At 27.0% G+C, this 15,001-nt stretch overlaps 1 protein-coding gene across 3 annotated transcripts in view; it reads left to right on the plus strand.

Moving 5' to 3' along the window:
• Positions 1 to 15,001, plus strand: part of LOC135930830 (vesicle-associated membrane protein 3-like) — a 52,001-nt gene that overhangs the window by 6,271 nt on the left and 30,729 nt on the right. For all 3 annotated transcript variants that reach the window (XM_065467753.1, XM_065467700.1, XM_065467647.1), the window contains exon 2: positions 9,453 to 9,546. In XM_065467753.1, the coding sequence (XP_065323825.1) occupies positions 9,453 to 9,546 (94 nt within the window). The remainder of the gene's footprint in view (positions 1 to 9,452; positions 9,547 to 15,001) is intronic.

The raw sequence follows: 15,001 nt of genomic DNA on the forward strand, positions 1-15,001 counted from the left end.
AGAGACCTGCCGGCCAGGGCCAAATGAATGATATGATTTTAAAATCCCAGCTTGATCTTAAATATTTAAAAATGAAAAATCTGGGCCGGGCCATTACAATTAAATGTTAACTAATGATAATGCTTTGTATCACATAAACTAGGCATCTAACAGGTAATTTATGTTAGATGCATGATAAAGCATTCGTTTTTTATAATAATTGTTTTGTTAAATTTTCACCAAAATTGGGTTCGCGATAAGGCCATAACGATACACATTACATGGTTTCGGGTTAATCGATAATATTTTAAAAATTAGGTTAAGTTTAACATAATTACTTTTTATTGTTTATAATGTTGGTTAGCAATGCAATTTGGGAAATCGTTTCACAGGGATATATTTTCCAGTTTTTTTTAATTTTGTTTATTTTCTCACAATTTTTAAATATTTTTAATTGAAAAATTTTATTTCGGGCATATATTTATGGGGAATATTTTTTCCTATTTTTTAATTTTCTGAAAATAAATAAATTTCTTTGGATCTAATGGAGATTTTTTTCCGAGGAATTATTTTCTTTGGGAATATTTTCCTGGGATTTTTTTACGGCGAATTATTTTCTTAGATATATATTCTTTTATTAATAATTTAATAAAGAGGTATGTTAATTTTTTAAATATTAATGAGGGATTAGTAGTTATTATGATTGGAATTTTTCTAATTTTTATATAAATAGAGATTTTTTAGAAATTTAATTTTTAGAAAAAGTTGTAAACGTATCTTTTGATTGACCCCACGAGTTTTTAGACATATTTTATTTATAAATATATTTTTCTGTAGGTTAAAAGTGGTAATAAATTATTTTCACTATCGGGTCATCACTTGTGAAATTTTGTTGATCCTAATGACAGATCCATCTACATTTAAAAAGTCGAAAGACTCTGGTGAGATCTAAAGGCAAACTATAAAGACCTGGGGATCGAGATAATTCAGGAATATCTTTTTGATTGAATATAGATATTTTCGAATTATTAGAGCGTTTTAATATTTTTATTTAGACTGTGCCGATCCACAAATTTTTCTCCGATCCGATATTTCTAAAAAACCGATGCCGAATCGATATTTATATTGATTTTTATTTACCATTTATCTTTGTATCAATGTCGTAAAAATATCAATATTTACTTTTTTTAAAAACCAACTATCTTTCACGATTAGGTTAAGTGTATTTTATTTTTAATATTCTCCAAAAGTTAATAACCTCATTTAAAATATTTGCAAATTTATGGGTGAATGTAGTGTTTTACAGCTCCATTTTTAAAAAGGGCTAAATCAAAATTTTAGCCAAAATATTATTACCTAAGCCTCAAAATTTCGCCAAGAGGAACCAAACTTTTCTGCCATCTGTGGGAAAACAATAAACTTGAGTAATTTACTTTGGCCAAAATCTTAAGTTAACCATTTTTAAGATTGACTAAATCTAGTAGTTTAGCAACACTAGCTGAATGGGCCATTTCGATATTTTAAATTCCTTTTCTTGTTACAGATAATATAACAAAAAATTATGGAAAACATTTTATTAATGAATTGCTTCAATTTTAGATTTATTAATATATATTTTTTTAAATAAAATATAAAGCTATGTCTAAGAACCCTATTTATTCACTTAATTTAGAAAAATAATATTTCAGAAAATTTCAAAATCATTTTAATAAATTATTTTAAAATTTCTAAAAAATAGCTATTTATAATAAATATAAAAAAACGCGAAAATGCAATAACCCTATTTTTTTATAAATTTTATATGACTCAAAAGTTAATGGTAAAATTCTTTAAAATTCGTGGTGTAGGTATTTTAAACATACTAGAAAACATTTTTCATAAAATCAGATTTTTACTATAATCTAAAATGTCTTTATTAATAAATTATATATTTATTTTTATCAAAATTTGAAGAAAAAAAATTAAATTTAGTATTATAAGTGTTTATTTTAATACTTATCCAAATATGTTTATAAATATATTTTTTGGATAAGCCAACAAAATAAATTTTTTAGGGAACAATATAATATTATTATAAACAAAAATTATATATCGATTTTTTACAGAGAATTTATTGTTTATTTTTTGATAACCTAGTGCAATTAGTTGGTTTTTAGTCATGTTGATTGATTTTTATTCTAACCAATTCATATATCGTCAGTCTCACAGCAAAATTCTCTAACATTTTTTAAAAATTTTACAGTAGAGACAAAAAACGAATTTTAATATTGGTGATTTAAATATGAGATGATTTACTTGTTTTGTATACATTTAATACTTAAGGCTGTGTCCAAACTCTAAAAAATATAAATAAATTTTGAAGGAAAAATAACATAAGCTATTTTTAATGTAAAAATAAAATAGTGTTCTATATCATTTTTCTTCAATTACAATAAGTTTTTTTTAAAAAAAATAATAAATTTGAACATTTTGGACATGGTCTAATGAATTTACCCTACCAATCCGGCGGACTTGATTGACTTATGAAATTTTTAAAATCTGACCCGCTCTCTCAATAGATCAAAAATATTATCTGGGCTCGGTCATATTATTTGAAATAAAAAAATATTTTTTTATTTACCCCCCCCCCCCTCCCATGGAAAATCGCCCAGGTTAGTTATAAGTTTTTTTGTAATTTTTGAAATTACTTTGTATTATATGTATTTGCACAATTTTAAAAATTAATTATCACTCTAATTTTAAAGGGTGCAATTATTATGAAAGGGTTATTAATAGATTAAGCTGTGACCTATGTCTACCCCACAAATGAAAAGAGTGCAGGAAATATTCCGATCCTAAGGGCCAACACCAATAAAAATTGGTATAATATGACTAATTTCAAATATATATTATTTATTTATTTTTTATTGCATTTCAATATAGTAACATTTCTATACTGTCATCCATAAGTCTAGAGCAACGATCAGAAAGTATAAGCTTTGTCATACTAAATAATCGTCTTGAGAATGCAGTATTAAATTTAGTATGCATATTTTTTTATATCAGAAAAATCTTAAAAAAGTAGGCGTTTTTGATCTGGTTTGGCATAGTATTATTAAACGTTACCAAGTGCCTATTAAGTTGCCCTTTGAATTCAGTCAAGTTAATATATGACCAATTCTAGTGGTGTTAAACAAAAACGCCCATTAAGATTTAGCCAAAATGATATTATGTAAGACTGGAGATTTTGCTTATAGATGGCAGAAAGTTTGGATCTCTATTTGCCAAATCTCGAGGCTTACTTAATATTATTTTAGCTAAAATCTTAATCGGGCCTTTTTTTAAAATAGACCCAAATCGGACCTAACAACACTAGCCAATTTAACTTTAAGATGAACAATAACAGCTAAGTTTAATACCAGATAATAATTTTTAAAATATTATCATTAAATAGATGAGTCTGATGATAAAATGAATATGAATATTAATCATTTATTGTAAATTTTAATTTACAATATAATTCTTAAATAATACCTTATGACCAGTTGATACTGTTTGGACTGGGCCAGAAAATCAACTTTCACATAAACTCATTTAGCTTATAAACTATTATGGTACAGTTTTGATTCACATTTTATTTTAAAGATTAAGGATTGGGTTACACATTGATATTAAATTTGTTTAACATATTACTTTTAAATGTTTCCTCGTTGAAGCTACTAGTCTTGTTTGATTTTTCTGGCACATCTTACTATGAAATTTATACCCTGTGTTAATTTTTATTTTATCGAGATTAAAATATTTTGCGAATTTAGGAAAAGGAAATTCTAAATTGTCTTTATTTTTCAATGAAATTACTTTGTCGATATGATATGTAGCAAAATTATCTTCAATATCAATCGTTATTGCCGACATTTTAAATTATTTTGAAAACTAGATTTACAATTTTTAATTATAAATTAAATTTAAAATTAAATTAAACAAAACAAAAAAATTATGATTTTAGGATTAATTATTAAATTGAAAAATATATTTTAATCATTTTTATGTGTATTTATTATATTAAATTGATAATCGCGCGCTACTTTAACAACATTGTAATTTACGATATTGATTGGCAGGGATTATCCGAATAGTACATATATTTAATAGTATCTCTCCGTCGATGCATTTACCCCCTTCTTCATCACTCCCCTATCTTTCAGTCTATATTACTTCATACAAATTTCCTCCCGATATTAAATTTTTTTTGGTATACACATTTTAGCTAATTTTATGCTATCACTACATTAATCTATTACCAACTTTAGGCATTTAACCCTTTCCTCCTCTTAGTTAAACGAAAATATTCCTTTTTCCATACTTAGAATTTACAATCCCGTTTGATATTTGTCTCTATCAGCATTATTCTTGGCATAACTAACTTATTTTATCCCTTAATATCCTTATTCATAGCGTTTGTTACCTTATCAAAGTCCCCACTGTTTTGCTACTTGGTATGCATTAGTGTCGTCTAGTCACTTATTTATCCTTCATCACTTCCGGATTCCCAGCCTCCCGGGTCGTATTCCCTTTTGTCGCCTCAGCAAAATTTATTGCGCTGGTGTTGCTTATTCATATCTAGTCTTTGGTTTGGTGGCCCCACTAAATTTTTTTTAGTATGTTATCTTTGACTTGCTATCACTTCTCTCAAGATTTCCACCACATTCACCCCTTTTGAATATCTTTAAAAAATCTATTTTCTCATTTATCCTTCAACACTTCCAAACTACCTCTCAACCTCCCAGGTTCCACTCTCAACTCCCAGGTTCCACCCCTTTCGTAAATGGTCCTGGTGTCTAATTGCTTTCTTTCCATCCTGGAACGTCAATATTTTAAATTATCACTCCCGACTCCCATTTTCTGATAACCCCAAAAAATCGGGCCCATATAGTTTGTTCTACCACGAATTCAGAGGTTTCATTTACCTCCGTCTGCCCCTCTTTGCTTTTTTGAATAAATCAGAGTTCTTCTAGAATATTATAATTGTCATGAGTTGGAGAGATCGTAAATCACTTAAAAAGGGGAAGAATATAATTAAATAAAGAATATGTGGAAAATAATGGACTAATTTTAACTTCAAAACGAAAAATAAGCTGGATGCAGGGTAAATTGAAAGTATAATACAGGGTAGTAGTATAATTTATTTTTAAAAAAAATTTATTTTGAATTTTGGGTAATTGAAAGTAGTATGAAATTATTTACCTTGCGCACTTCAAATTTCAAGAATTTATAATCATTCAATTCTTGATGCATAAGAGTTAGTTTTTTGACGTCGAAATTCATGTAATAATAGGGCCAACTTTTGATCCCCGAAACGCCGAATAGATGCCCTCCAGAGGACAGTCACACGGAGATCAACAGAGGTGTTATTATTGCCAGGAACGGAGTCATTTGAGGAATGGATGCCTCCGAAGTAACCAGTAGGACGGGTTATCGAGGAATGGACAAATCGCCAACCCAATGCGGATCTGGGAACCAGATAATGTGGATTGTAGAACAAGCTGAGCCGGTTTCAGCGGGAGAAGAAAGTGTTAAGGACGGGTTGTCACCTACGCGGAACATGGGGGAACGAGATTTCAGGGACGAGGCCCGCGGTTTAGGTGATAAATGAGAGGAACGACGGCAAATGGGAAGACCCAACGCCCGTCGGGTTGGAAAAGGACGGCGAAGATAGAAAACTTTGAGGGAGACAATACTGATTCAACATTGGTGGGCACATATTTGAGTACTGAACTCGAAAGTAGAGTTCGTGTTGGGAGAGGCCGATTTGGAGCATGGGAGCTGTGAAGTTGACATGAAAATTGGGGATTTCATTTTAGGATAATGAGTAATTATTTGTGAATTACACAATATTATAATCGCGTTAATAAATAAATAGCATTAATAAATATATATAATTTTCGTAGAAAATAAATGGAGAAATATTATTAATGAATATTTATTTTCGCATATTTATATAAGATGCGGAAAAGAAAGAATAATGATACTCTGTTTTTTGATGTTTGCTTTTTAGGATTGTGGGTTTATTGGGAAATTGGAAATATAAAGTTTAACAGAAATAAACGTTATATATATGTTCTAGGAAAGGAGAGAACCATAATACAAATAAACAAACAAAATTAGTGACAAACATAATTTTAATTAGCCTATTATTTAAGGTTATATTTAGCAATCTAAAAATATATAAATATTTATAAATCATTTATTTATAAAATAATATCATTAATTTTTTTTGTTCCAAAAGTCGTTACACTTTTTTCTAGAAATATTTATTTAGTTTTAAAATCATAAACATCCCTATAAAAAATGAATTATGTATTTTTATTTTAGCATATGTTTAATTATTTTGTTCGTTCTTAATTTATCACTTAAGAATGTTCTTAACTTAATAAATATAATCAAAAAATTAAATATCAATACCATAAAATTTTAAAATTAAGACTCCATGCGTTAGAATTAATAATATCGGTCGATAACCATTATTTAAAAAAGAGGCATGATCGGCCCGATCCGATAAAAAATATTGGTACATCCATAATTGAAAAACGAATATTTATGAATAAAAACTGTTGAGATGGTCAACATGATGTTCATTCATATTAAAGTTAAATGTAAATAATAGAAAATTGAGATAAATTAATATTTTTGTATTAATTGATTTTATAAATTGATATTGTTATTTTAATACGCCTTTAGTATTATAAAATTAATAGATACAATTTTATATTAATATAGATTGGTTTTTTATTAACAAGTAACGTTTAATAATACGACAATTGTTCAAATTATTTTGATGTTAGTTTTTTTTCTTTTATTATATAATAAAGTTTGGTGTTTTCATAAATAAATGAGTATAGTGTATTAAAATTATATAAATTACATATTTATTAAATATTTTTATTAAGGTGCATGCAGGCCTGGAAGGCCCCGGGTTTACAAGCCGGACCATGTAATTCACTCGGGAATTATCTAAAATAATTTTTTATCAACTTGGACCGGGCCGAATATTTAAAACATGATTATTAAATTAAAAAATATATTTTTTAAAATTATATTATAGAATACTATTTCAATTCACTTCTCGTTCCATTTCAAAACCATTTATATATTTTGTTAGAGAAAACATAACTAGTTTATAAAGTAAAATAGTTTTTAAATTATTCACCAATTATAATGATTTTTTATTTTTAGTCAAATCACGCAATTTTAATTTGTCCATATAAACTCTACTATCAGTTATTAAATGAAAGAAGAAAATAGTTACTATTTAAACAATTACAAAATAATTTACATATTCATAATTTACAAATGAAAAATTTTAAAATGATATAATTTATAATATTTCATTCAATCGCACAATCATAATATCTTCTAAAATATCATCCTTGCGATTTCCATGTAAATTAGACAATATATATTTCACAGATGAAAATTCACATATACCCTTACCTAAAATAGATAGTTATCTTTATAAAATTATTGTACTTGCGATGCCGGTACAGCCATGAAGATTCTAGATAAGATATATAATTCTGGATATATTGAAAAAAATTTTTCCAGAATTTTAAAATATTTATATCCTTATATTTACTTAACTTCTGAAAACTTTACTAAAGTTGCAATAGGCATTTTTTGATCCTCCTTTCTATCTAATGATAATTTGATTTTTTTTTCTCTATCTAAAAGTAAAATTTAAAGATCATCAATGTTGCTATCATTATTATCACTACTACCAGTAGGTATTGTCGTAACCTTCAATATATTGTAAATAATGGAGTTTTGAGTATGCCATAAATCCTAAAGATGATCTTTAGCCATTTGTTTTTGCTCAATATTCAATGAAACTTGATATCGAGGGTAATATATAGAAGCGTATAACACTATTTTGCAAATATTGTTGCTCTCGAATTTTTCAAAGAACTGTAATATTTTCTAAATCTAATCGGCATCTAATCCATATGCCATAAAAATCAAATCAACATAATTGTTCTGATTATAATCTTAATATTGTTATTTTTAAAGGAACTAATACACAAGTAAGGTCCTTTATTTGGCAACAATCATCTTCCGACATAATGGCTTCACATGCTCCTATAATAAAATCATTACAGAAATCTTTCAAACTTAATAATCGTTCTAGCATCATACAAATTGAGGACGAACGTGTTGTGCATTATCATTTAAATTAAAATATTATTACACAAATCACTTTATAAATAATCAACGTATTTCTATAACATAGCATATTAAAAAATTTACATAATAAAATATTATTACCTGCACTAATGATATCAATCTCTAAATAAAATGGAAGTCCAGGAAGAAAATTGAAAGAAAAACGTGAAGATAAAATAAATTATTCCACAAAAAAAGTTAATAAAATTTAAAAAAATATTTTTATTTATAAAATTTTTTATGACACCTTGAACCCTTGGACCCTCTACTTTTAAAAAGGGTCCGGGTTCGGGTTAAGCCAAAATACAAGGGTTCGTGAGGCAGGGTCAGGTTTCACATCCCTGATTACTACAGATAATTTTATAAAAGTATAAGATAAAATACTTTCCACAATTCTATTATGGCTTATACAAAAATTCTAAAGAAAAACAAAAATGTTAAATATAATAAAATAAATGCATCTTTGATTAATAATCTTACCTAGGTGGGGTTATTTTAATTAAATTATTTATATATTATAATAGATAAATAAAAAAATATCTATTTTTGCTAACATACATCTACTAATTTAAAACTAACATGAAAATTTCATCCGTTTATACAAAATGACCGCTTTATAAAAATAATATATCTTGATATATTTTCTCATTAAGACCTCCTTAATAAAACTGTTTTTAAATGAGTTTAATAGGAAAGGACGATGAAAGACAAGATCAAACCAAGGCCGATTAAGAAACCAAACTGGACTGATGAATATTAAATAAGAGACCGGAATGAAACCCGGTATCAAAAGATCGGATCGGAGCTCCTTAAAGTAATATTTAATATAGGAGGCTACTTTAAACAGATTAACTATTACTTTAAAAAAAGATTTACAAATTTTAAATGATTTTCCGACAATAATTAAATTCTCTATTTTAAAAAAAATATGTAGGCCATTACGATTTCATTTCCACAAAAAATAATTTAAATATTATAAAAATATATTAATAATTGTTAAACAGTTTTTTATTGTTAATATAGAAAAATACTATAAATTTTTTTTATAACTGTTCAGACCAAAGGCAGAACTGAAAACCGTATTTAAATCTGACTGGTCTTTGGTCTGAACCAGACTTTTGACCTTTCTCACTTCTCACGCAGTTTCTGTGTTGCAGCACCTGCCATATAACATTCTTTAGGTTTAGATCATATTTTAAACCTTTTTATATATGAATTAATAACTATTCTGTCTATTTCTTTTTATCATAAAAAACCTTTTTTGTCAATTTTATTAGGACTTCAACATTAGGAGGAGGCCCTATTCCCGGAAATTTACCACCAAGTATGCAGAGTAAAAGATTACAACAAACACAAGCTCAAGTCGACGAGGTTTTTTTTAAAATAAAAATTAAATTTATATATAATTTTTAATATTTGATATGACCACTCAAAAAGGGTGCCTTTTTGAAGTTATAATTTATTGGAACTACTTAGGGCCCTCTTAACCACCTAAATAATTATGCAGAAACTTCCTGCAGTCTGCCCTTTAAACCTCTAAGACGCGAGCAAATTCCCGATAATATTTTAATCTTTTAATCGGATATATAATAATAAAAATTGCCATATTTCAAACCTTTCATTAGCTATGTGGAGTTTCATATGATCTCACACCCCTTAAAATTACAAAAACTATTATGTAGATCCGGTTTTTTGGTAGCTTGATAATTATCTCTAAACAATATTTGTTCAAACTTTGGTAAATTTTATCAATATTTAGCTAAAAATGGTTTATTTGGTGTTAAAATATTTTTTAATTTAGAAAATAAAAATTTAGATTTTTGATGTGATTCTTATTATTGGGAAGAATTTAAAATAAAATCATGTTAGATAAAATGAAGTTTATAAATATAGATTAATTTTATATCAGGAGATATAACACATTTAATTGTGGTTTTCAAAAGCCCGAAATCACTTTTTGAATTTTTTTCACCTTAACCAAGGGATAAATATTTTATTTTTAAATTGCAAAAAATATTGATTTTAGATTTTCGTTCCATTGATATAATGGCTAAATTATTAAGCATTTACTACTTAGTCTTGATTTTACTCTTTTAATTTTGCCCATCACACTTAATTAACTTCGTTACATTACTTTATAAAAATAAGTCCGTTATCTTACTTTTTTAAAGCACCAATACATACCGTTACTAGCTTTCCTTTTATTTCATCAATTGATATATATTTATTATACAAATCGCAATTAATAATTGCACAGAATATTTTTAAAATTATTTAATTATCAATATTATATAAAATATATTCTAATTATTTTTTGACAATTTTATACTAATTATAACATTTTTATCCGAACTATTGTTTATCTCAATATTCTGCTATTGGACATCCATCCGTTCAATAGGTACTGAGGGTGGCAGGGAATATTTTATTTTATAAACTAGGATTTTGAATTGTTTAGATTTTTTTGTGAAGAATTTTGATAATCCATAATCCGAGGCATCATACTTATCTACATAAAAAAGCAATTTTCTTTAATAAGGGAATGAGTCTTAACCTTAATTTCCTCCATAGATATCTTATTTTTTATCAATAAAGATACCAAATTTTCATATAGGTGATTTACGTTTAATTTTAAAAAATATATAAGTGTTTCGCCACTAATGGCGATACCCTATAATTAATTTGTTAGATACTCTTTTTATTCTTTTTAAATAAATTTAAACATAAAAAGTTCACGAATAATGTAATAATCAGCTATTTCTAAATTAATACATCTGTTAAAATAAATCATTATCAAATAAAAAATATATATATAATGGAAACTACAACACCCCCCCCCCCATTACTAAACCCGAGTGTTAGGGGTGTTGATATTACAGAAGATGACCAATAGTACGCAGCGGGGGGGGGGCAGGGGGGCAAATCCCCCCCCCCCCAAGCTAAAAAATGCAGATGCCGGATATATTTTTCATAAATATTTTTGTTTAGAGTGTTGTGCAGATTTAATTTAAACATTTCCATATTTATTAATTCGTTTGTAAATAAAAATTTTAACTTGTAAAAATTGATAAGAATATATAAATATGTTATACAACTTTTTACAAATCAAATAATTTTATTTTTAAATAAATTAATAAATATGGAAATGTTTTGAATTAAATTTACACAGTACATATTAATTTATATTTGTTAATATTTATTCCTATCTCATATTAAATATATATTTAATTACATTTATTATCACATTCATAACTAAGTTTATCAATTAATTTCGTTTCAAGTTTTCCGGCGTAATATTATCTTATTATTTTCAAATTTTTAGTGGCATAATATTTATCTACCATTTTTAAATTTCTAGTTAAATAATAATTATTCTGAAATTGTCCAACAGGGAGAAAGAAATTGCAACCTTGTCCTACGAGATAGAGTCTCCGCCATCAAGCAGTAACAGCTTTTATGGAGTTAGAAGAGCCGATTATTTGCTATTAGTGACATATCACAATGGCCTGAAAGAAATTTTTCCTTAGAAGCAAGAAAATTATTGGATTTCAATGCTTATTCCAAATTTTTTTTCTCATTAGAATGTACAACTATTTTATGTATTGCTTTTCAAAAACATGATGACTTGATTAAGAAGATGAGAATAGCGGAGAGCATTTTATTAGAATTCAAGGAAATTAGGGCTAATGTTTATGAAGAATTTCATGTTTTATATGTTATTGTTAAGTCAAAAGCAGAGCTATACGTGTTTAATATTTGTCTCATTCGACTTGCAGCAAGGCAAGCTCATAGTTAAAACATTAATATAGGATAAGTAGAAGAGTATATCTATATACAAATACATTTATAAACCAAATAAATGAATGGTTTTTAATTCATTATGCAGCACTTACCAATCTGCAAATATTATTTCCATAAAAGCCTTTCCAACCTTTTTCAGATGGTGATAGAAAAAAAATATTTGTTGGATTTTTATCATGAAGATGCTAAAGTATCTTATGATGCCTTATTAGCTGAATAACTATGTTTATAAGATTAACTATGGTTGATACAGTCTCAAAAAATGCTATGGATGCTCTGCATTATTTCAAACACATTTTAGATTATATTCCCAATCTATTAAAAGGGTTTATATATATTAGCAACTCTTCCCAATAGTAAACTAATGAGAGAACATTCTCTTTTTTAAGAAGAATAACAGAGCCCTGCAGAGGTACCATTTGCAGGGCACGACCCGGATTTTTTAAAGATTTTTACGGCTAAGCTCAATTTTCAGGCCCGGCCTTTTTTAAAATAAAATTTTCAGGCCCGACCTGGATTTTTTAAAAATAAATTATATTTATTTTTGATTTTTATAGCTAATAATAACAATTTCAAATATAGGCTGTTTTAAAATATACAGTCCGGCCCGGATATTTTTTTTAAATTCAGGCTCAGCCCGGGTGTTTTTTTTAAAAAATTTCGTGCCCGGCTGGCCCTGCAGGTCTCTGAAAAACATACCAAGAAGTACAACTTTTGAAAGTAGATTGAAAGGTTTGGATCTTTTGAATATTCATAGGTATTTGACAACAAGCAAGGATGAGATAATTGAAAAATTAGCTCAATCCCAACGAAGATTGGATTTTACATTGTAAATATATAACATACAAAATACAATTATTCCCTAAGCTTTTTGTGTATTAATTTATATTTCTAACATTTAAATTTTTTATACTTTATATATAAATTTTAAAGCTCAAAAAATTCAAATTTCTATTTTGGGTCATTTAAGTGATTCTTTACATATAATTTTTTTATAATTCGCATTAATTTAAAATTGTGTATTAGAAATAGTTATTAGTCCTAATAAATTTATGCTTGATATTTTTAAAAAATAATAATGTTTCTTAAAAAATTTTATTATCCCCCCCAGACCAAATATACATTTCGTTCATCTTGATTGGCTATAAAATTTTCGCCAAATATCTAACAATGCTAAGAATTAAGAAATGCGGCTTTTTGTCCTATGGAAGACGCCGTTAGAATCATTTTTGTTGTGAACTTCCCATAAGAAAATACTGGTCTGCAACTCTACAAAAATGATTAATATATATAAACTAATTATTACAAAAAAAAATTCAAAAACTGGTTAACAAAAATGATTATTATAAATATTTTATATTCGCGATTACCTTTTAATAATCGTCCGCCAACATCAAATCTTTGAACATCTTTTCCGCTTGGGATCCACTCGTAGGCTCTAATGCAGAATTTCCATAATCAACTTCTCCTTTGTAACGAAGGTCAAGGATTTCATCTACCCCGATTGATCTTTCTCTGGGTTCCTTTCTCATAAAAATCTTGCTCATAGATGTCACAAAGGTCCAGACATCAATTAGCTGAATTTCGAGGCTTAGGCAATATTATTCTGGCTAAAATATCGAGTTAGCCGTTTTTAAAAATCGGCTCAAAACGAGCCGTTTAACAACACTACTGGCATTTTTAAATATTATTTATTCTCTTTAAATCATAGTAATTTTCAAATAACGATTTTCGTGGTCGGTAATGCCATAATCGATATATTTAAAGGTAATTTAATTGGCTATAAATTTTGCAATAATTTTTATAACAAATATTATAAATTAAAAAAAATGAAAAATTTAACAATGTTGATGGAAATTCTGTATTGGAGCCTACAACGAGTGAAAATAGGTATTGTAGAACATATAAGCATTGTGACCAGCATTTTTTATTTATATATCTAAATTATTATGTTAATTTAATTGTCCGTCTCAGTAATATGATATTTATGTATTGATTAGTGATAAATGTGAATAAATATTATGACATGGATGATTGATTTTATAAAACGAGATTATTGTCAGATATATATATTATCTTTTAAAGAATGCATTTGACCTTTAAGGTAATGATAAAGAAAAACAATATTACTTTCAATAGCACTACTCTCTAATATAATTAAAGGCATCAAATAAACTAATAAAATTAACAGCTGAAAGAAGAATGAAATAAGATACGCATATAATTTATTTAATTTTTTTTATAATTTACTCCTCATTCTTTAAACTCTTTCCATAGAAAATTGACCTTAGAAAAATTAGACCTTGGATTATCAGCAGTGCTGCTCGAATTTTGGCCTCTGAATAGGATGATATAATTTTATCAATGTCAATATTTTCCAATACTTTTCGGAAAAACATTAATTGTGTCCTCACCTAACATTCATCTCAATGACTTAACTCCTAAATAGGTCCAGAAAGGGAGTCTTCTTGAATACATTTTTTAATGTCGAGGGCTTTTAGTTACCTGAATATTCTTCCTTAACACACCACTTATTTTTTCACCAAAGATGTTTTTTCTCACCAAATTCTTTCACATCTTTAAATCTTCCTCAGCCTTCCAATAATTCTTCTAAATACTTTGAATTAAAATTTAAATATTTTATCGAATCACTTTTAGTTCCAAAATTTTTTGATCTCATTGATCCTTTTTTTCTTAGCCCTTTTACCAAGGAGCCCTTAAATCCTTCTCTTCACAATTTAATGAATGATTATATTTTCACGCATATCAAATTAAATGCTTCTCGATTCAGCTAAACAATCTTGGCTCACTTTCGTTTTCCAAAGTTAAAAAGTTTAATAGTCCCCATGTTTTAATGTCCTTTTAAATACTGTTTGTCTCCTTTATCTTCAACTTGCATCTAAAACGACTTATTCTATATTCGATTCGTATTGTACGAATACGAATAAGGTAAATATATTGTTTATCGAATAATTTTTTATTTAAAATTTATCTTAATTATTTGAATCTATTCGTAAATATTAAA

This window comes from Gordionus sp. m RMFG-2023, chromosome 1 (genome assembly GCF_954871325.1).
Source record: "Gordionus sp. m RMFG-2023 chromosome 1, tfGorSpeb1-WG-v2, whole genome shotgun sequence".
In the NCBI taxonomy this organism is placed as follows: domain Eukaryota; kingdom Metazoa; phylum Nematomorpha; class Gordioida; order Chordodea; family Parachordodidae; genus Gordionus; species Gordionus sp. m RMFG-2023.